The following is a 26,831-nucleotide window of genomic DNA, read 5'->3' on the forward strand; positions in this document are numbered from 1 at the left end:
CCTTATACTTTTTTATTCAATAATTAAAAAAATTTATTTAATTAATATTATTATTGTTTAATTTGAAAAACCTTATACTTTTTTATTATTATTATTTTAAGGAATTATTATTATTATTATTATTATTATATGCTTAATTAATATTTTGGTCCTTAAAAAAATTAGGTCATCCACCATATACCTCAATACATTTTTTAATCTTAATCATTTGATTCTTTTGTCAAAAAAGTAACCATTGAATTTTGTAGGTCTACTGTATCTAATTGTAAATCATCATTAACATTTAGTTTTATTTTTCTTTTCTTCATCTTGTTCCTTATCTTATTCTCCATCTCCATCCTATTTTGTTCAAGTTACAAATCTGGGTTTGAAGATTTGTGATTTTGGGATTTGAAGATTTGGGTATTTTGTACATGTTGATGGTTATCAGAATCATGACCATCCATTTAAGATATTTGTTCATGACAACTCATGTTGTTTTTCAGAATCATGACAACCCATTTAAGATTTTGTTCGTGTTATTGTTGTTTTTTCGAAATTTCTGGATTATTTATGAAGTTGATGAACATGATGAAGAAGGTTGGAAGGAAGTGATGAAGATGATGAATGATGATGAAATATTGTTTTTTTGGAATGAAAAAAAAAACTAATAGAAATGACCAATGTGTCAAACAAATATATCTTTAACGGACCAAATAAATTCATTGAAAATTGCTAATTAAAAATCATTTATTGGTTCACAAATATCAACTTTCAAATAAATTCATCGAACTAATCTCTCAGTTTTCACTACAAGATAATTGTGTTTTTCCGAGACAATTTCCTAGGGGTAGGAAGGGCACACTTTTTTCCTCTCTCACATAAATCAAACTCCTTCATCACATACAGATTCAGATAACAATTTTCTCAGTGCATGTGATGAAGGAGTTTGGTTTATGTGCGAGAGATGGGAAAATAGTGGGCCCTAGTGGGTCCTACCTCTCGGAAATAATCACGGCAAAAATACACTTTTCTTGTAGTGGAAATTGAGAGGTTAGTTTAATGAATTTATTTGAAAGTTGATATTAATGATCCAATAAATTATTTTTAATTAGCAAAATTCAAATATGTTGTTATCTTTTATCTTTACTTTCTTATTGTGTGTGCTTTCTGCAATGTAACTTTTGTTGTTAAGCGCATCTTTTATGAGTGTATGTGATCAAGGAGTTTGGTCTTTGTGATAGAGGGGGAGGAAGAGAAAAGTGGGCCCTAGTGGGTTGTAACACAGTATTCTTGTAATGAAAACTGAGAAGTTGGCTTTTGTATGCATTTGTCATCATTTGTGCAAATTATGGATCATGAGACAAGTTGTTAGGTTGATGCTATGAATTGTTTCTGTTTTCTTAATTGGTTTTTTCTTTTGTCTTTTAATTCTTGTCTGTGCATCAAATAGTTATCTTGAAAATCTAAGCCATTCTTTGATTTGAGAAAGTATTATAAACGGTTCGTACGTGTGTCCGTGTTGGAAACATGTCCGGTGCGGTGACACGCCGTCGGAGAGCCGTATCGGAGCTTCATAGATCTTTATTTATGAAAATTACTTTGCTTATTTTTCAAAGTCTGTTTAGAAAACAATGAAAAATTCTGTCGCATTTTTTGGTTTAAGTGTATCCAAAACCAAACTTGAATGCTCATTGCATAAACACTTTTCTCTAGCATTTGAGCAAAAAGAGGGAAATTGGAGGCTCCTTGCACATCCAACTTGTGTTTGACTTTAATCATGATGATTATTAGAATAACACAATTTATGTGAATGATTGTTGTTGTGCAATATTCTTGATGAAGGTATGTATCATAAGGCTTGAGGTAGAATTTGTTGGGTCACGAGGGTTTTGGATCATCACATCGGGCCTTGAACAATTACATAAGTTAGTTGGACACCACACTTTAACCCAAAACCTTAAAGCGTTAGGTTTATGAGTCATCTCACTTATAAACCATTCAACATTCACTGTTTCATCCGATGTGGGACTCAACTCACACTTGAAATACCAAAAATAGTAAAAATTACTTATTCTTGTTAATGTTATTCACTGCCGAGGGATCCAGATTCCTTTCATAAATTGAGGGCGTATACCCATCAACCAATAAAACAAGTCACATGAGTGGATTTACATGTGATCCTCACAAGAAACTTGTAACAAACTTTTGAATTTGCACATGTGGACTTGTATATAGCTTGTTCTCATTGGTTGATGGGCATATACCCTCAACTTATGAGAGGGTAGATTAGAAAAAACTGTAAATAATCTTGTTCACATAACACATACACATTCACATAATTAGAAGTAATATTGTTAAATGTAATTAATGCACCACAAATTAATTACCCCCCTTACAGGATATAATACAATGATCATCATTTGCAGTTTGAAAGAGGAGATCCACATAAGCACTTGTTATGGCAGAAAGAATTCACACCAAAGAGATGCATATTTCCACCCTTTGGAATCTTACCACACAAATTATTATAGCTCACATTCAATGACAATATATTTTCTATTCCCACGGGAAGCTTCCCATAGATTTGATTGTGGCTCACATCCAATGTTGTCATGGTCTTAGACAATTCAACTTTTCCAAGATCAAATGTAAACAAGTTTTGAGAAAGATATATCTCCCTTGTCGCTTTGTTTGAGCCAAAAAGCATTGAAGCATCACCTTCAAACTTATTATGAGATAATTCGATTACGGTTGTGTTAAGTCTGGCCAATGAAATTGGGAGTTTCCCCGAAAGTTGGTTATGAGAGAGAAGTAAAGAGGGTAAGTTTTTATTATTGAAGTAACCATATGAAGGAGGGATTGAACCTGTCAACGAATTGTTGTAAAAGAATATTGATCCGAGCTTTGGCAATTTGTATAGAGAATACGGAAGTGTACCTGAAAAATAGTTGGATGAGAGATCCAAGTTATAGAGGTGTTTCATTTGGGCTGGGAAGTTGGGTATTGGGCCCGACATCCCGGTCGAGCTAATTGTGAGGGTTCTGAGCTTGAGTAGCTTGGATATGGGCTCAATAGGTATTGGGCCGGTGAGGTTTGGTAAATGATCGAAAAACAGAGACTCCAAATAAGGTAAATTATCGATGGAAAGTGGAAATTTAGCATTAAGCTTGTTATCGTTTGAAATAATTAAATCGCGGACACGGTTATTTGAGCGAAAACAAGTGACTCCGTACCAATTCATTTTGCAGCAATCAGTGTTTGGTTTCCATGAGGAAAGAATGGTTGGATTGTTGAGTTCTTTTTTTATTTGAAGAAGGGCCATTTTGTCTTGTGGGTGACACCATTCTGAGAAAGAAGATTCAACATGGGAGAGCAATATCATTAGGAGAAACAACTTGGTTGCCATTGTCTTAATTGGTTTTTTGTTTTGTTACGTGTTTTGAGTTTTGGATATATTAAAATTGGAAAAGAAGTGTTGATTTATAGTAGCTAGGATTGATAGATGACATTGCACACCGTCTCGCATGTTGCCGCCATATATATACTCTCTCCAGTCCTTTTTATAAGAGATAGTTGACTTTTTAAATTCATTCAATAATTAATGTATCTTAGCTATAATATAGACCAAATACATCAATTTTGTAATAAATCTAAAAAGTGAATTGTCTCTTATAAAAAGAACATGAGGAAATAATATATAGTGCAATTAATATAGTCAAAACCTTAAGCTCGTTGATATTGAGTATTGACAAACTACTACTCCATAGTATTATACTAGGGATTATTGCAAAATAATCTGGTAATGCAAATGACTGAATATCTAGATGGTTATAATATAATAATATGTATAATCAAAATTCAAAACCAACGAGCCATTAATTTATTTTACTCAATTCAAATATTTACAATGTATCTTGAATCTACTCAAGTTGTTTTCAATCGTGCTATTATAAAGTACGCGGTAGGTGAGTAGGTCAAACACAAGCTGAAACATGAATGAATTGTGGTAAAATATTATTGAGACAAAAAAGAGATTTTATGGAATTATGGTTTTTTTTATTGGCATAGATAAATATATATAAATAACGAAAAAATAGCAGTACAAACAAGAGAAACATCAACCGACTAAAAACAAGAAAGTGTACTATAAATACACTCCACCAAAATTACAAATATACAAGACTACAAACATCTGAACCAAGACACCTGACAAAGGAAGAAAAAAGAAGAGAAGACCGGCAAAGAACAAGTCACCAAGAAGCAACGGGACTCACATTCAGCAGCCCACCTACCGCTATCACCTCCAACACAAGATCGGTTGCACCTACCGATTTTTTTGTGTGGACGATTTCTCTGGAGTATGGCTTAGTCGCCCCTGTATATGTTTATTTTCTTTTTATTAGTATATATTTATGAGTTATGGGCAGACAATGCGAGAATTTCAGGATACCAACTTAGTTTGAATGTCGATCTTTCTCTTGATGCTTAGATGCTCTTGACTTATAAAAAAAATATGTATGTTTTAATATTGTTGCTTTATTAATTATAATTTAAAATAAAATAGGAATGTTTTAATATATTTGCTTTATTATTTATGAGATATGCGGCTGTCTAAACATGAAATGAAATGTTAGACTAAACAAAGTAAAAAATAAAAAATAAAAGAAGATAATAGATAGAGAGTGGAGAGTTGTGTGAGGAAGAGGGGGCAAAATTGAAAACGTGATGGACACGCGAGAACATAAGACCTCAAAAATGCTCTGAAATGTTTTTATAAGTTTAGAGAATAGCGGGTATCAAAGGAACGAAGTTAGGAATACCAATTAAGGCGGATTCAATGACCTTCATCGTCTACCGTAGTCTCATAATATATAATAAAATGAAAGAAAAAAAGTACCAGAAAAAATAGTGGGGGGACATAAAACCTGACCAGTAAATTGCAGGTCAACCCAAACGAGTGATACAAATATATAAATCAGCACAAATGAATCTACCTAATCGAGCATAACAGAAGTTTGCAAGCACCGACAAAGGTATGAAAATTGACGAATGAATCAACCGCCAACACGGACCGATTCATGTCCTAACATCCCCTTGCGAGAGTTCCTTTGTTTGAGCTACAACTTTAGTAAGTGGTTTCTATCATCTAGCTAGTTTTTACTGGTTGTTTAAATCTCTCTCTAGGTTGTGTTAGTTTACCCACTTGTGTGAAAATTGTGTTGTTGTTTGATTCCACCTTAGGTAATGATTATTAGTGTTCCTGGTATTTACTAGAACAATGTTTGCAGTAGTTTTTTTTATCTTTTGTGTAGAAGTTACACAAAAGATGAAGAAAATGGACAAAAGATCAAGAAAATTTCTGAATTCTTCTCTACCATTTATGTTCCATATCTGTACATACAAATCATGAAATTCGATTTCCTAAAATGAAGCATCTTTTGCCAAGTAGAGGAGTCACTTTACAGAATTCATAAAAGAAAGAGAAGCTAAAATAAAAACATACAAAATTGAAATGAAAATAATACAAAGCCTTGTTCTGATATCTTTGGTTGCCAAATCTAAGCTGCTTCTTTCCATGTGTCTCTAGCCGAATAATCATAAACCACTCTAGCATCAAAGGTGCAAATTAGAAGATGAGTACAGAAAGATTGAATGAAAATTACAATTTGAATATACAATATTACTAGTTTTTCATTTCTCAACTATAAATTCTTGAATCTCTATTCCGGTATGTCGAGCCCCTCCTTGTACACGTAATAGAACTTCGTCTCCAACTTTTAGTGATGTCACTGGAAAAGCTGTTTTTAACAGATTATTTCCTGAATATGGAAACATACAACACTTAGTGAAAGTGAAGAAGTTAACAGAAAATAGAGAGAAATAATTTGTATTACCTTGTAGGGGACAAACTAAAGCAACTGTTTCTGCATTCTGCAAAAGTATGCTGATTGTTTGATTGTCTGAGTCTATCTGAAATGACACAATTAATACGACTAAATCAGAGTTTAGCATCGGTATCAAGCCCGAAAATTGATTGAAAATATTGGTAGTGACAACTGAGTTGGAACCATTGTGCTGATATAGTTATTTTTTCACTTTTGATCACTATATTTTTGAGTTGTCGTAGATGGCTGTTAGAGCCTAAGGTGTCAACATAATTGCAATGTCTTACTCTTTTGTTAAGCGATTCTTTGCTTAAAAAAACTGAATGACATACTACTATCTGTTAAGCGAAATAAGCATACAAAACTACGTATTCTATCCAACCAGTTATACTATGTGAATCACTATTAACATGTGCTATAACTTCTATGTGAATCACTTATATGCCAAGAAAAATGAGTGTATAAGTGGATGGAAGGCATCTCTTAACTTGTTGGATTAGGCCCCACCTAGATTCTAAGATGTTATCAGAGCCTATCTTAGATCTATTGGACCATCCACTATTAGGCATCTCAGTTCATGGTCCGGATGTCCATTCCAAGGTGTTGGGAGGCATCCCACAACTTACAAACCGATTGATAAGGGTTGAATTAGGTCCAACCCAAATTCTAAAAGAAATAAATATGTTGCACTTCGTTAGCTCCTATTTTTAACTTTAACTGCACCCTTATTCTAATGTTAGTCTATATTAAAAGTTTTAAAGTCATGAAGACAAATATATAGAGAAAACTTGAACTATGGTTCCAAGATAAAATTTTGGACCAATTGAGTAGATAAAATAATGATTTAGATAGATTTCAAATCCACTCACATTGGTTGTTGTATCTTCAACTTCTAAATTTAGGGTAGATTTATCAGATATTAATGATTATGTTTATGGCTGTATAATTAAACTTTTCTCAAAATAAGGACGACATTAAATGCAACATTTACATTGAAAATTCAATCTTGCTTTTTCATATTTTTATTGATGGCAGGACTGAGCAACTCATGGTACCTATATATTATACATTTATTTCTAGCCTTATTGTTGATTTCAATCAGGCAACTCATGCTAGATATAGATAATCTAAAAAAAATTCCAATCAGCTATTGTTGATTTCACTATGCAAGTGTTAAATAAGGGACAGTATGGCAATGGCAAATCTCATACTATTTTAGAACTGTTTAAGAAAAACTAGTGATACATATTCTAACATTTCTACAAACTAAGTACTACTTCCTCCCTCTTATATTAACTGTCTTTAAGTCACTTCTTAAGAATTTTTTTTTATGGTATGTTTGTTTCCGCGGTGGAATACTGCATTTGACCAAAGGCTACTATTTGGAGCGTCTTAAAGTTACGGCAAGTTAGCATTGGAATTACGCCAAGTTAGCGTCCTTCTCTCACCGCCAAACCAAACGGTCACTTAGTGTTTTGATTTCTATGATAAAATGAGCTTCACAGATTAAAGTATCCTTATTCATAAAGTAGTTAGTGGCAGTGTTGTCAATCGCGAATCGCAGAAGATAACAGTTTTGTTCAAATTCTACTATGCTATTGTGCTAATGCTATAGCTCTACTATTTCCGCTATTTAACAACACTGTATTAAATAGCCAGGAATGACATGTAACTCGATACATTTTAACCTTACAATGTTTAACCGCTAGGATTTGAACCACAACCTTTAATTGAAATTACAGACCTTAACCATTAGGCCACACACCCCTTTTTAACCCAAGCTACTCAATACTACACTTATTTTAAGCTAAAATATTGGTGGGCCTAAAGCCCTTACTTTACTTGCCTAAAGGTTCGGTCCGCCCTATAAATAGCGTATCTCAGAACAATAGTGATCTGTTAAAATTCCACTCCGCTATATTGCCGCTAGTTGAAAACAATGTTTCGCTGATTTATTAGGTGGATTGAGATACAATAAGGGTATTGGAGAAAAAAAATAATGTTTAATTTGTATTCTAAAAGGAAAATAATACGAGACAAACAAATTTCTAAACCAGACACTTAATATGAGAGGGAGTAACATTTGACATTTCAAATTTTTTTCAATAACTATATGCATACACAAACCTTTGCCTCCACAAGGATTAGTGGTCTACTTTCTATCTTTACACGCCCAACAATCACAATTCTTTGCCGACCCTGTTGATCAACCACAATCACTTCTTTTCCTGATTTTAATTCTGACAGGTAGCATGTTCTGCCTCCTGGAACAGCGATGTAGGCGTGAACTGGTCCCTGTTATAACAAGTAACTGGTGAAAAGGATTCATCGTACAGTTTCTCTTAGCAGAAGAAATTCCATAACATCAAACATTCATCTTCCAAGGAAGTAGATAGAATAAAGTAACCTAACAATATGAGCCATGATGAAGGTGCTTATAGCATAACCGTTATCATATAAGTGCTTATATATAAACTGCTTTCATATATGCTATAACCTATTTTCATAAGCTATACTGGAGAGTTTATGTAAATAAGCTAAAAACAGCTTATGAACATGTTATAAGCTGGTTTCATAAGCTCTCCCAAACAGTCTCACAAGTGCTATGCAAGTAGATAAGCTCAAATAAGTCATATTGAAGATGAGAATCACACACATCAACGCAAAAACTTTTTCTTGAATAGGTTTTGTTAAATTTGAGCCCGAGACTTGGAGGCGCAACTTACCGCATTCACCCGAAACGGTCTGCTTGCAATGTAATTTGACTCCAAGCATTCCGAATGAACAAGAAATAATCCTCTAGCAAACGATCCAATCTAGCAAAAAAATTCGATGAATAAGAATGCCGCTTCACAATATCAACTAAGAACCTTCATAGAGGAAATGGAAACATACGAGAAGTCCTTCACCAGGTCTCATGAGACTGCAAAGATCAACACAAACGCGATCTCCCATTCCAGCCACTTGAATGTTTGTCACAGTGGCTTTAGTCAAGTTCAATACATTGTTTTCTTCTGTTCTTCGGTCGAAATATTCCTGAAAGTTTCAAAACTGAAAATAAGAGGTGAAGCCTCGTTACTCAAGACTCATCAAATAGTCGATGAATTACCTTTAGCTCAAGAATCGGCTCAACATCTTCTACTTTCAAAACTATGCCATCTAAACCGTGTTCAAGTGCCTATAAAATTCAAAGGGTGCAACTGTAAGGAGATTTAAAGCTGAGACAATATCTAACCAAACTGACCTGTTACAGCCCTACTCTTATTATATACCTCAAGAAATATCTGAGCTTCGGACGTATTATCAGAGATCGCAAGCACAGTCTTTTGGCTGTTTTGAAATGCAGCAATTATATTTTCTGCAGGTATTACCTACGTGAGAAATTGTACACAAAAAAAGTTACCATTTAATACATTATTGAAATTGAAAACGATATATATATGAGTAATTGAAAATAAACCGGCATTACATTTTTAAGAGACAACACAAGTATCGTGCAGTTAAGTGGTTAATGAGTTTCAGTTAAGGACGACTCGTTCAGAAGAACCTGAGTTCAACAATCCACGACCAGACTTTACTTAACTCTTGGCCGAACTCCGGATTACTAGGACCCGTTTCTCTTAGGAACCGGATTAAGCCAAATAAAACATTCAGAGGTTTAATCCAATCAAGCCAATTTCAGACGAACTAAACTCGCTGAAGTTATACACCATATGTTCAACAAGATATTGATGTTCTTAACTTTTGCACAACAATTTCATTAGTACTTAAAGATGTTAACTTTTACACAATAATCTATCTGCAGAAGAATTTATCACTTTTCTATCCCAAAAGTTTACGTTTTTATCTCTATTCTCACACGTTAGTGCAATCTATCTCATCAAACAGCGCACAAATAAACTATAGATAAAATAATCAATGGATCACATGCATGCTATATACTCCATCAAAATTCTTATAACAGTTTGAAACCTACCTGCCAATCCAGTAAATTAACTACAATGTTCGGTGCTTGCTCATCCTCGGGTCTGATTCGCTCTAGTTCCTCTGGCGTTGACACGTCAAAAATTGTCGCAACCCTTTTATTCTGTACATCCAAAATCTCTTTCTCACTAGCAAAAAGAGGAGAGATTACTGCAATGGCTGTACTCCATCATGCCCAAAATTCCAAATTTCATTAAATTAGACATGTTAATATATTCAAATCAAGAACATTACTCAAACTTCATTTTTACTCATAACCAAAACTATTCATGTACAAAACATTTCTTTTCCACTATGTCCAATCATGTATTAACAAATTATACCAAACACTTTTCTATCTCAACTACTTCACAAAAACATATCTAACCATTTTAATGTCATGCCGCCACATTGGATCAAATTTGAACTCAGAAAGATTAAAAACCAAAATAAAAAGGGTAATGAATTTGTTAGAATTGGGTGTGGAATGATTTATCTGTCATCTCTCTCTGTGGATCCTTCTTTGGATATTTTCTTCGTGCTTAAGTTTGTTACAGTTTGTTTGTACTTGCTTACTTATTCCATTAATAATATCCTTTCTTTCCACCATATTTGATTGTACCCATAACAAATTGGTGCTTCCATTGATACCATGGCCGACGGCACCCGTCTTCGTTCCATTGAGACTCAGCTACAGCAACTCAGAGACCATAAATAATCAAATCCAAAACCAACTCACCCAGCTCACTGAAACGGTAGCTAATCATAGCCACTCCATTACGGACACCTCTTCCATGCTTCAACGCATGGAATCCGTGTTACAACCCCATGCTGCGAACGCCGTCACCCATGGTCAATTATCACTCCACCTCCCCAGTTGCCTACGCGTAATGTTAAGATCGAATTTCCCCATTTCGATGGTTCACACGCGTTGGAATGGTTGTTCAGAGCCAACCAATTCTTTGAGTAATATAACACAGCTGATCCGGAGCCTCTCACCATCACTTCCGTTCATTTTGATTCCATGGTACCAAATGCTGCATCCCGCGCGTCCATTTCTTTCATGGCATGAATTATCACGCTCCATTGAATTGGAGTTTGGACCGTCGGAGTTTCAACGTCCTCGCGCGTCTCTCTTCAAGCTCCAACAGACAGGATCCTTGGACGATTATTACTTGGAGTTTACTTCATTGGCTAATCGCTCCACCGGACTGACGAACAAAGCGTTACTTGATTGCTTCATCAGTAGCCTTCACAAAGAACTTCAGCGTGAGGTAATTTCTCAAACACCTGCTACGCAAATTCAAGCAATTGGTCCCTATATTTAACAACCTACTATCAATTAAGTCCCTATATTTTACAACTTACTAAAAAACTAGGTCTTTAAGTTTATCCACTTATTATCAATTTAGTCCGTAACATATTCTTTGAAGAACTAATATGAGTAAAATATAACAGGAACCTTTTTTAAATGTCAGGAACCTACGAGTTTCTTACAAAATCGGGGTATTTGGTGGTTTACTCCAACCAATTTTATGTATCAGGGATCACTTTTGACTCTCCCTACGATGAAACCAAATTGTTATAATTTATACTAATATATTTCTATCACAACTACTCCATAAAAAAAAAAAATCAAACATTTGTCCATGTGACCTTAGCTCAATTGGTAGGGACGTCGCAGGGACCGAAGTTTGAACCCCCGATATCCACTTTGGTGGAATTTCTAGCCACTAGGCTTCTTGAAGAAAAAAAGTCAAACCTTTTGAAGGTTTTGCAAACCCAATGGATAAAATGAAAACACAAAAAGGAAAAAACAACAAAAGGGTAACATCAAAACAATTTCATTTGAAATGTCACGAAAAGATTAGATATAGAGAGTAGAAAACCATACATGACCAATCATAGGCAAGTTGAGAAAAGTTTGATGAAAAAATGAAAGTATTCCATCCTCTCTCAACAGCTGCAGTCATAACTTGTTTGTTCTTTGTCCATATCCACACTTTCTTGGATTTTTTATTATCAATATCCTCAAATGGTGTCCAAGAAGAAGAAGAAGAAGACATTGAAGAACAAGGGTTGTTGCGGAAATGGGTGTTGGAAGTAGAAGATGCAAATGAAGAAGAAGAAGATGGAGTGAAGTGTGCGAATCCAATTTGCGACAGCAAAGCCATCCTATGTTGTTTGTTCAATCAATTTGTGCATTCAAATTCCCTTTTTTACTTATTTATTATATGTTTTTCTTTCGGGTTTAAATAGTAATTTTGATTCATGTAAATAGTAAAAAAAAAAATTCAAACTCAGTTTAATCTGGTTCGGAGGTCAGTTCTTGCATCAAGTGGTTCCAAACCCCTCCCGATCGCAGTTGCGGAGATCAAACCGTGGTCCTCTCTACAAGTTCAGCGTCAATCACCACTAAACCAACTAACGATTGGTTAAATAGTAATTTTGATTCATGTAAATATGTCTCGTTTTAATTTTAATCCCCGTATAAAAATTGATTTTAATTTTTGCAAAATCAAAAAACTTTTAAAATGGTTCCGGAGCTTAACTTTTTCCTAACACGTTAAATTTCTGGTGATTTGGTAGATGTTGAGTAGACCTTTTATTTGTTTTCATTCACACTTCTATCTTCAACCAACAATAAACCTAATTTTCATTTACCACTTTCTCTTTTAAACGGATCAAATTACATTTTTTAATTAATTTTGTTTTTATGAAAAATGAAAATTTAATTTAAAAATAAACAATTTAAATGGAAAAGTTATTAAAATATCATGTCATCAAAGGATGTCTACTTAGCATACGCTAAATCATCAAAAATTTGATAGTTAGCAAAAAATCTAGTTCCTTGACCATTTTTAAAAGTTTTGAGATCTTGTACATACTAAAATAAAATAAAAAATTACAAGAACCAAAATCAAAACGAAACATATTTGCAATTACCAAAATCATATTTAAGGTTTTTTTTTATAGTTCCCCCCGGACAAAAATAGCATAGATCATTTTACACATGTAAAGGAGAAATAATCAAATTAATCTCATTAGCTATTGGTTGATAAGTAAAAGTTGTTACGTTATATTAATCATAATGTACTCAAACATGATGGTCCCAAAACTTTCCTTGTAAATCATCATCATCATCAAAGAATAACGATAAGAACATTATGACTAATCGACAATGTATTATACTGTTTACACATAAAATATTAAAAATAACCAAAAAAAAAAGAAGAAAAAATAATTGCGAGAGGAGTGGAGATGAGAGGAAGGGTGAATGATGGAAGATGGGGAAAAAATTAATAGAAAACTAAAACATCAACTCGTGCGGTGCACGAGTCTAATTAGCCTAATATGTAACAAAAAAATATTGTAATATTAAAAGGTATTTGAAAACAACTTTATTGTAAGCAAAGAATGCGGATTTGATTCCAACGATAGACAAATTTATATTATTTTTTAATTTAAAACTACAATAAAAAATAGGAAAAATGAGCTGGAAAAAGATTAGGTTTAGGGTTAGCGTATTGGAATAAGCTTATAATATATAAGAAAAGATTATAAATGCATTGAATATCAGGTTAACATATTAGGATGACAAAATTACACTGCAGGTCTTTTATCTTATTTTTTTGTAACACTTTGTCCTTTATCTTTTTTTTGTAACATTTTGGTCCTTTATCTTTTATTTGTAACACTTTGGTCCTTTATCTTTTTATTTGTAACAATTTAGTCCTTTTTTTGTAACACTTTGGTCCTTATCTTATTTATTTATAAAAAATAAAGGACCTAAATGTTACAAATAAAAAATAAAGGACCAAAGTGTTACAAATAAAAAAGATAAATAACCAAATTATTACAAAAAAAATAAAATAAAAGACATGCATTGTAATTTTGTCTGTTAAGATTTTTAACTTTAATCACAATTGAAGCACATACTATATTGGTTGAAAAACTTTAAGATAAAGATGTGGGTTTGATTCCCACTCTAGTCAAATTATTTATTTTTTATATAAAACTGCAATAAAAAGAGAGGGAAAATGATTAGGTTTAGGGTTAATTTATCGGAATAAGCTTAGAATATAAGAAATAAGAGGAGATTATAAATATATTTAATATTAGGTTAACATATTATGATTTTTAACATTAATCACAATCGAAGCACGTGCTCTAATAGTTGAAAAACTTTATTATTATAAGCAAAGGATGCGGGTTCGATTCCCACTCTAGACAAATTATTTATATATATATATATATATATAAAATTGCAATAAAAAGAGAGGAAAAATGATTAGCTTTAGGGTTAGCTTATCAGAATAAGCTTAGAATATAAGAGATATATACTCAAAATTTTGATCATCGATCACATTCTCATTTTAGAATATGAACAATATTTTAACAGTAATTAATATACTACTTATTATCTTAATGTTTTAACTTTTAGGCATGGATGTAACGTCTTTCTCTTTTGTGGTCAGAATACTCTCAATACTTTTCCGAATTCCCCCAACACTTATATATATATATTGGTAACACAAATAAGCTAGCTTATAGCTTATGAGCTTATAAGTTTGTTTCAAAAAATTAGAAGTGTTTGGGAACAAGTTTTTTTTACTAGTTTAGAGTTTTTTTTCAGATGTTATTTCAAGTAGCATTTGAGCTTATAGCTTATAGCTTTTTACACTTTATTACATTTTTACCCTTTAATTTAATAACTATCCACTCTAAAAAAGAAACTACTCACTAACAATTATGTCATTTTATATTTATTAACCACTTTAAAAGCTAATTTTACCAAACACTTTAATTACAATTAGCTAGTTTTTCAACTATCATCTATAAACTAATTTTTCAGCTATAATTAAGTTAGCTTATCAGCCATCAGTTATCTTATAGCTTATTTTTCCAAACAGAGCATGCCGTATTTGTTTTAAAAAATGCTAGCAAGGCACAATTTGAACAAAGTATGTCCAAAATGAGAGCGCAGTTGTTTTATTAGTCCACCAAGGGATTTAGAAATATTGATCAACTAATGATCAGCACAATTAATCATTCTATTAACAAAAATAATTCGACAAAGATAGTTCAATTGATAGCTAATAAAAAAAATTATTAAATGAGTCGGGGTTTAAACTTTAGATTCTCCATTTCTTCATATTTATAATGCGTAAGATTAACTACTAAATTATTGAAAGAAAAATTTGAAATAAAAACGAATCCACAAATTTTAAAAGTCTCTCCTAAAGTTAACACAACAAATAATTACTACAAACTCATGAAACTTTAATTTATAAGTCTCCCGAATTGAACCAAACATACAAATAGTAATATTGTAGGTGCTATAAGGTATTACAAAATAGATGAAACATCGATTAGCAAATTAATAATAACATTTATTTTATTTAACCATAGTTTGCATGCATGAACACAAAACTCATGCTAAACACTAGAACTGTGAAAAAGCATGAGGAACTTTGGTAGAAAACTTCAACAACATAACATGCTTATAAGGCTTTTCTTTTGTAACAATAGTAGAAGGAAAATTAGGATGATTAACAGAATCTGGAAAAGCTTGACTCTCCAAACAAAGCGCGCTGCGTGGTTGATAAACAAATCCACCTTTTCCCTTCTCATTCTTTACAAAATTAGCAGTATAAAATTGCAATCCAGGAGCATTAGTACTAAGCTTCATAACTCTCCCTGATTTCTTATCGAACACAATAGCCGCAACCTTTAATTCTTCTTTGTTACCTAATTTTCCTTTATTAAGCACATAATTAATGTCATAACCATTAGTTTTTGGTAATTGGTTAATTCTTGTACCAACAATTTGTGGTTTTAGGAAATCATATGGTGTTCCTTTGACTGATGAAAATTTTCCAGTTGGAATGAGATTGTTGTCAATTGGTGTGAATTTTGATCCAAAAATCTGAACCACTTCATCTAAAATGTTACCACTATTGTGGTTTCCTAGATTCCAATAAGCATGGTTAACTAAATTAACAGGTGTAGGTTTGTTTAAAGCTTTTGCTTGCATAAGTATGGCTAGAGAGTTTTTTCCTAAAATGTAGCTCACAGTTACTTTCAGGTCACCAGGAAATCCTGTAACACAAATGAATATTGTATGTTATAATTCAACTCACAAGTGCCTATTTATGTTTGCTAATTTTTGAACTATGAAAGGGTTAAAATTTATATCTATACTATATTTTTTTTTGTACATATATCTATATCTATATCTATACTATATATCTATACTTTTATACTATATATAAAGAGAATACATGAGTTTTAGTATGGACTTTTCATAATGCCAATAATACCCTTGATTTTTTTTAGTAGCAACAAAAAAAATTTATTAACAAACTCACTATAACATGAAACACATTTTTTTTCAGCAGCAAGAATCTTTTATTAACAAACTGACCATAGCATAAAACATGTATTTTTTTTTTAATATAAGTTAGACACAGGCAAACACGAATCGCGCTTGCCTGACCCGATACTATGGTAATTAAAGGGGTATACACGGGTGTAAAAACCAAACCAATTAATGAAAATTAAGGGATAATTTCATTATTTTTTTTCTAGTTGAAGTTGAAAGAATGAACATATATAATTAATTAGTGCCTACCTTCTTCACCATCTAAACTGTGGTAACTGAATTTGATTAAAGGTTTGTCGCCTTCTTTTACATACTTTTCCACTTTCCAAAGAACATCGCTGAATCCTCTAGTTCCACCTAAGTAAAATAAATAAAAATATTGTAATAAAAAAACAAATATATATATAAAGAGATAAAAAAAATAGTGATTACAACACTATGATTAATCTTCATCAGAGAATATATGTGCAAACAGTTGAATTTTTTTATCCTTATCTCAACAAGAAACAAATTATATACGGAAAAGTCATATATCGAACATCTTAGGGCAGAGTAATTGTTAAGACAATTTCAATTATAATTTTATGTATCACAATTATTGTTTTTTAGGTGAATATACCACAAAAAAAATTTATGACATAAATGAGTGGCAAATTCTTCTTAAAAGTTTTAACACTGCTGCATGCCAATCAAGCCAAAGATCAAACGATCTTCATCTAAGTGCTCTTAGGTATATCACAATTATTGTTAATAGTAAAAATCTATCATATGTTTAATTTAATGATCTATGTCTATGATAGGAATTAAAACATGTGTACCATGAAGAGTGTTGTTTCCTTCATTAGCAATTAATTTGTAATGGGTTCCATTTAGAGTAAACTGAGCTCCACCAATTCTGTTAGCAACCCTGCCAACGGTAGCTCCAAAGTATGATGTATCGTTCTGCAAATTTATAGCATTACAAGCATAATTAATACTTTACTAAAAAGTATAATTATTACTCTTTTGACAAAATATAAAAAGAAAGTATAATTATTACTTTGAATGAACCATTTAGTAATGTTTATATACACGTTCATGCAAGAATTTGAGAGGATATGCACTTAGCTAGATAGTATTTTAGGTCTAATTAAGTCTAGGAGTAAGTAAATATATAGAATATGATGATCTATAAGAGAGACTAAGGAGTCTATATATAAGGCTTGGTGTAACAGTAGAGGGTAAGAAATTCTGATCCCACGATCCCCCTTTCGCCTTTTGGGGGATGTGTATCCCATGTGGCTAACTTCTCGGCCCCTAATCCCTTAGGATCAGGAGGTATGGTTCCTCTTCCGATGGTTTATTTGACTCGTTCCAATGGACCTAAACCCATATGAGGCGAGTAGTCATTTAAATGGTTCTTGGGTATGGACTAATAGGACTTTCGTATTCCCCAATTGTAAAAAAATTTTAAAAAAAATGAGACATTGAATATAGAGGGGGCTTTTATTGTTCCCCAATTGTATTAATAAAATCAAGGGGACTTTCATTAATCTCGTAGATTGACCCCTTTTTTAGTTTTTAGCAAGTTTGGATTTGTACAGTTTGATAATACACCATTCGTGACAATATATAAGCAAAAATTAATTTTTTTAGGTTCATTGAATATTCAATGTATCTGGTCTATATTATAGGTCAGATACATTAATTATGTAATGAACCTAAAAATGTGATTTTTGTTTATATATTGTTACGGATCGAAGTATATTATACCAATTTAAATGAATGGATGTCAATTTTAGTAATAAATTTAAAAAGTGCTTATAATATGTATCTAAACAATTGATCGCAAAGTCTTCGTAAGCATAGCTCAGTTGATAGAAACATTGCATGTAATATGCAAGGAACGATGTTTGAACTCCGATATTTCCATTTACTCGGTTTAAAAGGTGAAATTTTAGTCACTTAACTACTTTATATATAAAAAATAAACAAATGATCGAACGATCGTCATTTTTAGTGAAATACCAATCCTCTTTTCATTTTTTTATTGATAGACGAAATAGCAAAGTCATTGAAAACTCACACACGCAAAGTTGTGTGACCAGAATTCGAACCCCGGTCTTGACATCCGACACTAGCAATTTCGGCATTTATGAGTTAGTAAAAAACATTATTTTACTAAAAATATTTTTTTACTAAAAATATTTTTTTACTGGTATTAAAAATGGTAAGAATATACCTTTATGCGTAAGACTATACCACACAAGCGGCATTCCTTGACTAGATGTTGTGAAGGATCATTCCAAAAGAGAAAATAAGAAATAAAGGGCAAGGACACAATTTTAATTTTTAATTTTCTTATACTCAAATAATAAAATATGTCACAAACAAAACAACACTTTGCTTTCATCGAAGAAAATATGTATGGATATTAATCAAAGAATTTAAGAAGGCCTATAAGTTTTATTCTTTTTCTCCATGCTGAATTTTCAATAAAATAAAATTCAAAATGTAATACATATTCCAGGCAATGATTTAGAATATTAAGACTTACAGTATATGCCGTAGGAGTATCATATCCAAGAACAATATCACCCAACTTTCCTAAGACAAATTAAACCCATAAAATTAATTAGATAATTAATACAAAACATATTAAATAAAATACAAAGAATGCACATACTTAATTAAAGATTGAATCAATAAGACGTTCGAGTTATGTTCAACTGAACACTTTAAACCGCTCGAACCAAGATAAAATGGCCAAACAATAGATAGTGATGGTTTACCGTTTAACTGGTTCAACCATTTGATTCGATATTTAAAACATTCACATGAATGAAGCAAAAATTAATGGAATTTGGCTTTAAATGCTAATATATATAAACTAACAATGAATATTTACCATTCTTGTCAGGAAGGACTAGTGATACAAGTGTAGCACCCCAATTTGTGACCTTCAAAGTAAGATCACCTTTCTTGAGCTCAAACAACTTAATATCATCATGATTCTTCTCCTTCTTAATTGAACCATTAACAAATTCAGAAGTAGCTAAGAAGAGAAGACATAGTAGCATAAATATCTTTATCATTTTTCCTACAAATTAATATGTGGAATTATGAGAATCATGCAAGGATATATTAAGAGTGGTGCTTAATGAGGTTTATAAATAGAAGGAATGAGAAATTTCAACTATGAGGGGAAGTGAAAGTCAATGTGGCTGCTTATGGTTTGTATATTAATCACCGGGGGATGTGGATCTCTTTCTGAGTGATTAGCCTTAATCTATAGTTTCAAGTTGTGCTAATTAAATTCTTAATTGTCACACCCACATGTGCTCCCATATCAATTAACGAATTTGAAACTCATATTATTCATAAATAAAGACGAAACATAGAAATTTTATTTTACAATTGATTTAGCCGGTTTTACGGTGACCATCATTTTAATAGGTTTTGGTCAAAAACAATCATTTTAATAGGTGGTTACGGTTCAAAAAATATAATATATATACAACCTTACTTGATCAGAATCTATTCTATAGAATTGTACTACTATGTCCTTGATTGTTGTGACAAAATGGTAATCCACACTTTTATCGATCATACTCCATGAGCTTATTTAGGCCAAGCACTACATATAAGTTAATGGGCCAAAGTATAACATTTGTATTGAGCTTAAACACAAGAGGCCCAATACAAAGGCTTGAATATTTTGGCTAAGAAAGACATGGTAAAAGGGTTAACATCATTAGAAGAAATGAATGAAAAATGTGTAGATTGCATGACTGGTAAGCAACACAGAGAAGCTATTCCTAAGACTCTGATACCACTTGTTGTGACAAAATGGTAATCCACACCTTTATTGATCATACTCCATGAGCTTATATAGGCCAAGCACCACATATAAGCCAATGGGCCAAAGTACAACATTTGTATTGAGCTTAAACACAAGAGACCCAATACCTAACATTGATTTCTAAGGAGACATGAACATAAAAAATATAATAGATAATTTCATTGAAATAGTATTTTGGTATATCATCTGAAATATTAATGATGACAGACGATGTTCTTCACAAGTAAAAACTCGTTATCATCATCAATCGTTATAAAAGTTATGTTTGGTAATAGTTTTAAAAAAGAGCTTATAGCTTATTTTACTAGCTTATGGCTTATTTTACTAGCTTATAGCTTATTTTTCAAACGCTATTTCAAGTAGTTTATAAGCTTCTAGCTTATAGGGTATTATTTTTCTTCCAATTTTACCCTCATCATCTTACTTGAAAAAAATAAATTTCAATTAAAATATATTTTTATATCATTTTTACTAGTTCAACCACTAATTTTACTTAACTATAAATTCAATCAGCCATCTTATTCATCAACTATCCGCTATTTTTTAGCAAGCTGAACAATAGGCACTTTTATTCATGTTTTGTCTTTTAGATTTAAGGCAATGAAGGACCACTTTGATAGATGTCCATAGTGGATTAATTTTTGAGATCGCTTAATATTCTAAGAATCATTTGTTATAGTGGATTAATTTTTTTTTCATTTATTACATTATTGGTAAGAATTAAGTTCCCGCCTCTGTTTAATAGTAACTAATTTAGATCAGTAAAATATGTGAGATATGCAGTTGCACGTGGAAGATAACTTTACTTCACCAAAAAACAAATTGTGAGATATGCAAGGTAAGATCTTTCTTCTCAACCGAATTTTCTGTACATACAAGAGTAAAAAATTATACTCGTGATCACTTACTTAAGAATCTCAAGTCCCTTTCAACTTGGACAAATCTATTGTTGATAGAAAAGATTGGTATTTTGTTCAAAATATTACGGTAGTATATATCCTATCGAAATTGGAAAATATTATCCGATAGTTTATTTTGTCTGCTTAAATGTGACTTATAAGTTAGGAAATTTTTTTATATATGACATTCATTGCGAGACTTATTATTTTAGGATTAATTTCTTTTACAAAATAACTTACCATTTGAGATTGTGAGTAGTTGTAGACGTGTTGTGAACTCGAAGAATTTTAAAATCTCTCTTCCAGCTAACACAACAAATAATTATAGCTAATATTATTCTAGGTAATATAAGGTATTGCAAAATAGATGAAACAAACATAAAAAATCACAAGAGTAACTAACAAAAACACTTATTTTACTTCATCACAGTTTGCATAAACACTAGAATTTTGAAAAAGCATGTGGAACCTTGGTAGAAAACTTCAACAACATAACATGCTTATAAGGCTTTTCTTTTGTAACAATAGTAGAAGGAAAATTAGGATGATTAACAGAATCTGGAAAAGCTTGACTCTCCAAACAAAGTGCGCTACGTGGTTGATAAACAAATCCACCTTTTCCCTTATCATTCTTTACAAAATTAGCAGTATAAAATTGCAATCCAGGAGCATTAGTACTAAGCTTCATAACTCTCCCTGATTTCTTATCGAACACAATAGCAGCAACCTTTAATTCTTCTTTGTTACCTAATTTTCCTTTATTAAGCACATAATTAACATTATAACCATTAGTTTTTGGTAATTGATTAATTCTTGTACCAACAATTTGTGGTTTTAGAAAATCATTTGGTGTTCCTTTGACTGATGAAATTTTTCCCGTCGGAATGAGGTTGTCATCAAAGACTGTGTTTTTGGATCCAAAAATTTGTACCACTTCATGTAAAATGTTGCCACTATTGTGGTTTCCTAGGTTCCAATAAGCATGGTTAACTAGATTTACGGGTGTAGGTTTGTTTAAAGCTTTTGCTTGCATAAGTATGGTTAGAGAGTTTTTTCCTAGAATGTATTTCACTGTTACTTTGAGATCACCGGGAAATCCTGTAACACACATAAATACTATTTGTTATAATTCAAATACTATAGTTTTTTTTTAATAGAAATTGAAAGAATAAACGTATACTCCATTCGGTCCTAATGTATCTAAAAAATGAACTCTTTCTTATATTAAGGACCGAAAGGAGTATATAATGAAAGTGATCGGTGCTTACCTTCTTCGCCATCAAAACTGTGGTAACTTAATTTGATTAGGGGTCTATCACCTTTTCTTACATATTTTTCCACTTTCCAAAGAACGTCACTGAATCCTCTCGGTCCACCTAAGTAAAATAGCAAATATGAATAGTTAAAAGAAACAAATATTGATTACAATGATATAGATATAAAATATCTACCATTATTTAAGAGTGAATAATCTTTGTTTGAGAATATGTGATGCATATAAGATGTATTTTTCATCCCAACAAAAAAATTATACACATAAGTTATATATCGAACCTTTTACCACATATTTAAAGGGTCTAATTTTTTTAAAAGTTGGACAAACTCATTGTTGGTTAAGAGGTAAATAGGTAATATTTCTATATGATGATGAGATTGTGTAAAAATTAATATATGACCCAATATACTATTTTACTTAGTTGATACAATTTCAATCATAATTTTAGGTACCACACAATATATTATTTTATTAATGTTATAGTTTTTAAAGGAAAGTGATTTTGGTAATCTAGAGTACAATTGTAAGATCAGTAAAGAGACTAATTAAGATTTGTTTCTATTAAGAATCGAACTAAAGTTTTTCACTTTTTTAAATAATTTATTATAAAAAAAGTTCATTAATTATGTGAGCTAAATCACTTAATTGATACATACCACAATATTGTTACTAATAAATATTAGGCTTAAATGCAGTTTTGGTCCCCCAAGTTTCACAATTGCTTGATTTTGGCCCCTCACATTTCAATTGCTTGATTTTAACCCTCTAAGTTTCACAATTGCTTGATTTTAGCCCTCCAAGTTTTAATTGCTCGATTTTGGCCCCCCAAGTTTATCCCCTTTTGCATTTGCTAGCCCCCCGTTGACTTTTTTGACTATAAATTATTTATGTGACATTTTAAAAAAAATTAAAAATATGTTTTAATTAAAAAAATTAAAAAATAATAATATTTGCTTTTATAAAAATGTATAAAAAATCGTTTTTTTTAATAAAAGGTTTAATAATTATTTTTTATTTAAAAAAAAGCTTACAAAGTTTTTAAAAAATAGTTCATAAAATGTTTTTTTTTTACTTTTTTATATAACAAAATTATTTTACAAACTACATATAATAAAAAAAATATTTTATAATTTAGTTTTTAAAAAAATTGTAATTTATTTATTTATTTTTAAATACTTATTTCATTTTAAAATGTCACATAAGCAATTTATAGTCAAAAAAAGTCAATGGGGGGCTAGCAAATGCAAAAGGAGGTAAACTTGGGGGGCCAAAATCGAGCAATTGAAACTTGGAGGGCTAAAATCAAGCAATTGTGAAACTTAGGGGGTTAAAATCAAGCAATTAAAATGTGGGGGGCCAAAATCAAGCAATTGTGAAACTTGGGGGGCCAAAACTGCATTTAAGCCTAAATATTAATGATCTATGGTAGTAATTAAAGCATGTGTACCATGAAGAGTGTTGTTTCCTTCGTTAGCAATTAATTTGTAATGGATTCCATTTAGAGTAAATTGAGCTCCTCCAATTCTGTTAGCAACTCTCCCAACAGTAGCTCCAAAGTATGATGAATCATTCTACATAATTTTAGCATTGCAAGTATAATTATTACTTTATTAATAAGGAGTATAATTATTGCTTTTATTACATTAATTTACATGAGAGAAAAAACAGCTACCATATAATTCTTAAAATACAACAATGAGCATCTTCAATTGAGCTATTTTTGAGTTTCATATAAAGATGAATTTCATATAAAGAAGATCAATCGTTTATTTTTCTTAATTTCTTTTTTTGTTGATAGATTTTAACGTGATAAAAAGGATCACATAAATATTGTAGAAGTAGTTTAAAAAAATGTACCATATCAACATTAATGTTTAATTGTGCATGGGTAAATTATACTATCATCATTAATCTATGTTGCACAGGTGCGGGTACGGTACCGGTATCCGGTACCGGTACCGGTACGTGGTACGGTATTTTTAGAAAAATTAAGGTACGGGTACACTTGTATAATTTTTTTTATTATAGTTATATACTTAAAATAATAAAATTATATTCTTAAAAAAATTATTAAACATAAAAAATAGCAAACTTTAAAAGTATTGTGGTTTACACGTTTAGGAAATTAGGAGTAGTAGTAAGACTATGCGGCTCTACTTTTAAAAATAAATAAAAAGGGAAGGAGACTGAATTGATTCTAATTTTAAACTAAAATGAATCTTTATTAAAAAAATAAACAAATAAAAGAAGAATGGGATTGGAAAGTGTTGCAAAAAAAAAAAAAGAATAGTTTTTGATGAAATATGTACCACGTGTGTACCCTGAGAGTACCACGCGCGTACCCCGGAAGTACCACGCGTGTACCCACATGAAAAAACAAACAAAAAAACTCGGTACTTTGAGGGTACGTACCATGGGAGTACCATACGCGTACCGATATCCGGTACGTACCCGGTACCGGTACTCTGTCTAAAACGGAGTACCCGTGCAACATAGTCATTAATATAAGATTTTTTTTTTACTATTGAAGCAACATATATGTATGTGCGTGTGTAACTATCATGTAACATTATAGGAACCACTTATTAACTTATTATTAATAGTAGTATATAAAATTTAAACTAGGTTTCTTACGAAAAGAGCATGGATCGATACAGATACTTGTCTCGAAAAATGTCTTAATTTTAAGGTGAATCACTTGAAGAATTAAAAGTATTTATCTAATAATCATTGAAAACAAGAAACATAAGTGTTTTTTTATGTACATTCCACAAACTAACTTTTATTTAACATACAAATATACTTATGTGACATGTTCACATTAATTAGTTGTTGGATAAATATTCTCAATTTTTCATAGAATAATTAAAATAAAATAAGAAAACCTTATTTTATTGAACAGATACTAAAAATATTAAAAAAACCACCTTTATAGTTTTCTTTGAGTGCATATCGATATTTAAGACTTCTAAACAAACCTTTGACTAGATATGTCACGGATCATTCTAAAGGAGAAGATAAGAAATAGAGGGCTAGAATACAAAGAGACTTCTTTTATAAATATTTTGTGATAAACTAAAGATAAATTCATTTTATACTCTAATAATAAAATAGTTTTTCAAGATTATTTTTAAAGAATTGTAAATAGTTTATCCAACAACCAACAAAAATTAGTTAATGAATTTCATAAACAAATCTATTTATATAATTTATTTTTATTAGTTGTTAAATAAATATTTCTAATTCATTAAGTTACTTTAAGACATATAATGTATGTCTCACCTAATAAATATTTCTAATTCTTTAAGCTACTTTAAGACGTAATGTATGTCTCACCTAATAAAATTAGTTTATTATTTCATAAACAAATCTATTTATATGATTTATTTTTATTAGTTGTTAAATAAATATTTCTAATTATTTAAGCCACTTTAAGACATAATATGTATGTCTCACCTAACAAAATAGAGTCCAAGCTATCAAATATTGGTCACAAACAAAACAGTCAAAACCAGTTAATAAAAAAAATAAAATAAAATAAAAACAGTCCAAACTTGCCGTTTTAGAAAAAGAGATTTTTGAATATTAATGAAAGAATTTTTAGAAATTTTATCATTTCCATGCTTATTTGTCAATAAAATGATATAGAACAAGACTTACAGTATATGCCGTAGGAGTATCATATCCAAGAACAATATCACCCAACTTTCCTAAGACAAATTAAACCCATAAAATTAATTAGATAATTAATACAAAATGTAATAAAAATAAAATAAAAAGCGCATATATAAACTAATGTTTTAAAAACCGAATCAAATACATTGAATCAACAAGACGTCCGAGCCATAGTTCAACCGATCAATTTAAACCGTTCAAATCAAGATGAAACTACAATTAAAATCGCTCAAATAAACCAAACTTTAGATAGTGTTGGTTTATTGTTCGAACATTCAATTCGATTCGCTTTTAAAACATTCACATAAATGAAGCAAAAATTAATGAAAGTTGGTTTTAAAACCTACTAATTAAACAAAAGAATATGTATATATTTACCATTCTTGTCGGGAAGGATTAGTGATACAAGTGTAGCACCCCAATTTGTAACCTTCAAAGTAAGATCACCTTTCTTGAGCTCAAACAACTTAATATCATCATAATTCTTCTCTTTCTTAATTGAGCCATTAACAAATCCAGAAGCAACTAAGAAGAGAAGACATAGTAGCATAAATATCTTGGTCATTTTTCCTACAAATTAGTAGAAGGATATTAAGAGTGGTGCTTAATGGGTTTTTAAAAATAGAAAGATATATGAAGATCTAGAGAAGTTTCAACTACAAAGAAAGGAAAGTCAATGATATGTAGATGTAGTGTCAAGTTGTGGTAATTAAGCTCTTAGTTGTGATTGTGACCCACATGTGCTCCCAAGTCAATTACTCAATCTCTATCCATAAGTAACGACAAACACAGAAATTTTACTCTATCTTTACAACATAGATATAGATAGATAGAGAAATTCTAACATGGATCATTTCTGTAAGTCGTTTTTTGTTGACCGATTCTTAAAAAATATTATCAATACTCGTTAGAATTTTTAATAATT

General features: G+C 31.1%; 4 protein-coding genes across 5 annotated transcripts; all 4 read right to left on the minus strand.

The window, feature by feature from the left end:
- Positions 1 to 2,296: 2,296 nt before the first annotated feature.
- On the minus strand, positions 2,297 to 3,490 carry LOC123909177 (polygalacturonase inhibitor 1-like). The gene has a single exon (XM_045959955.1). It carries the CDS (start codon positions 3,386 to 3,388, stop codon positions 2,399 to 2,401), a length of 990 nt encoding a protein of 329 aa, XP_045815911.1. The 5' UTR covers positions 3,389 to 3,490; the 3' UTR covers positions 2,297 to 2,398.
- Positions 3,491 to 5,338: 1,848 nt separating this feature from the next.
- LOC123909765 (3-dehydroquinate synthase homolog) lies at positions 5,339 to 12,040 on the minus strand. Of its 2 annotated transcripts, none has more exons than XM_045960653.1 (10): positions 11,725 to 12,040; positions 9,844 to 10,010; positions 9,140 to 9,238; positions 8,977 to 9,045; positions 8,763 to 8,903; positions 8,594 to 8,683; positions 7,995 to 8,162; positions 5,877 to 5,952; positions 5,686 to 5,801; positions 5,339 to 5,589 (listed from the first exon to the last, which is right to left on the minus strand). In XM_045960653.1, exons 1-10 carry the CDS (start codon positions 12,002 to 12,004, stop codon positions 5,578 to 5,580), a joined length of 1,218 nt encoding a protein of 405 aa, XP_045816609.1. In that variant the 5' UTR covers positions 12,005 to 12,040; the 3' UTR covers positions 5,339 to 5,577. The 2 variants fall into 2 exon arrangements, with proteins under 2 accessions (XP_045816609.1, XP_045816610.1); XM_045960654.1 differs by having other exon boundaries at positions 5,490 to 5,589; positions 5,670 to 5,801.
- Positions 12,041 to 15,202: 3,162 nt separating this feature from the next.
- On the minus strand, positions 15,203 to 19,545 carry LOC123908487 (galactose mutarotase-like). Its single transcript, XM_045959138.1, has 5 exons — positions 19,103 to 19,545; positions 18,752 to 18,801; positions 17,034 to 17,157; positions 16,465 to 16,572; positions 15,203 to 15,932 (listed from the first exon to the last, which is right to left on the minus strand). The coding sequence occupies exons 1-5, from the start codon at positions 19,287 to 19,289 to the stop codon at positions 15,277 to 15,279; spliced, it is 1,125 nt and encodes a 374-aa protein (XP_045815094.1). The 5' UTR covers positions 19,290 to 19,545; the 3' UTR covers positions 15,203 to 15,276.
- A 1,789-nt stretch (positions 19,546 to 21,334) lies between these two features.
- On the minus strand, positions 21,335 to 26,588 carry LOC123911115 (galactose mutarotase-like). The gene is made up of 5 exons (XM_045962469.1): positions 26,285 to 26,588; positions 25,892 to 25,941; positions 23,679 to 23,802; positions 22,224 to 22,331; positions 21,335 to 22,053 (listed from the first exon to the last, which is right to left on the minus strand). The coding sequence occupies exons 1-5, from the start codon at positions 26,469 to 26,471 to the stop codon at positions 21,398 to 21,400; spliced, it is 1,125 nt and encodes a 374-aa protein (XP_045818425.1). The 5' UTR covers positions 26,472 to 26,588; the 3' UTR covers positions 21,335 to 21,397.
- Positions 26,589 to 26,831: the final 243 nt, after the last annotated feature.

Source organism: Trifolium pratense, linkage group LG2 (assembly GCF_020283565.1).
Source record: "Trifolium pratense cultivar HEN17-A07 linkage group LG2, ARS_RC_1.1, whole genome shotgun sequence".
NCBI classification, from domain to species: Eukaryota; Viridiplantae; Streptophyta; class Magnoliopsida; order Fabales; family Fabaceae; genus Trifolium; species Trifolium pratense.

Excerpts from the sequence above, each read along its gene's own strand:
- LOC123908487 (XM_045959138.1), bottom strand. The coding sequence starts at position 19,289 with ATGATAAAGATATTTATGCTACTATGTCTTCTCTTCTTAGCTACTTCT. Across the intron at positions 18,802-19,102 it reads AGTCCTTCCTGACAAGAATG|GAAAGTTGGGTGATATTGTT; the intron begins GTAAATATTCAT and ends AATTTGTCTTAG. Across the intron at positions 17,158-18,751 it reads ATACTCCTACGGCATATACT|AACGATACATCATACTTTGG; the intron begins GTAAGTCTTAAT and ends ATAAATTTGCAG.
- LOC123909765 (XM_045960653.1), bottom strand. The coding sequence starts at position 12,004 with ATGGCTTTGCTGTCGCAAATTGGATTCGCACACTTCACTCCATCTTCT. Across the intron at positions 10,011-11,724 it reads ACTTGCCTATGATTGGTCAT|CCATTGCAGTAATCTCTCCT; the intron begins GTATGGTTTTCT and ends GATGGAGTACAG. Across the intron at positions 8,904-8,976 it reads AGCCGATTCTTGAGCTAAAG|GAATATTTCGACCGAAGAAC; the intron begins GTAATTCATCGA and ends TGAAACTTTCAG.
- LOC123911115 (XM_045962469.1), bottom strand. The coding sequence starts at position 26,471 with ATGACCAAGATATTTATGCTACTATGTCTTCTCTTCTTAGTTGCTTCT. Across the intron at positions 23,803-25,891 it reads ATACTCCTACGGCATATACT|AATGATTCATCATACTTTGG; the intron begins GTAAGTCTTGTT and ends AAAATTATGTAG. Across the intron at positions 22,332-23,678 it reads AGGAAACAACACTCTTCATG|GTGGACCGAGAGGATTCAGT; the intron begins GTACACATGCTT and ends TATTTTACTTAG.
- LOC123909177 (XM_045959955.1), bottom strand. The coding sequence starts at position 3,388 with ATGGCAACCAAGTTGTTTCTCCTAATGATATTGCTCTCCCATGTTGAA.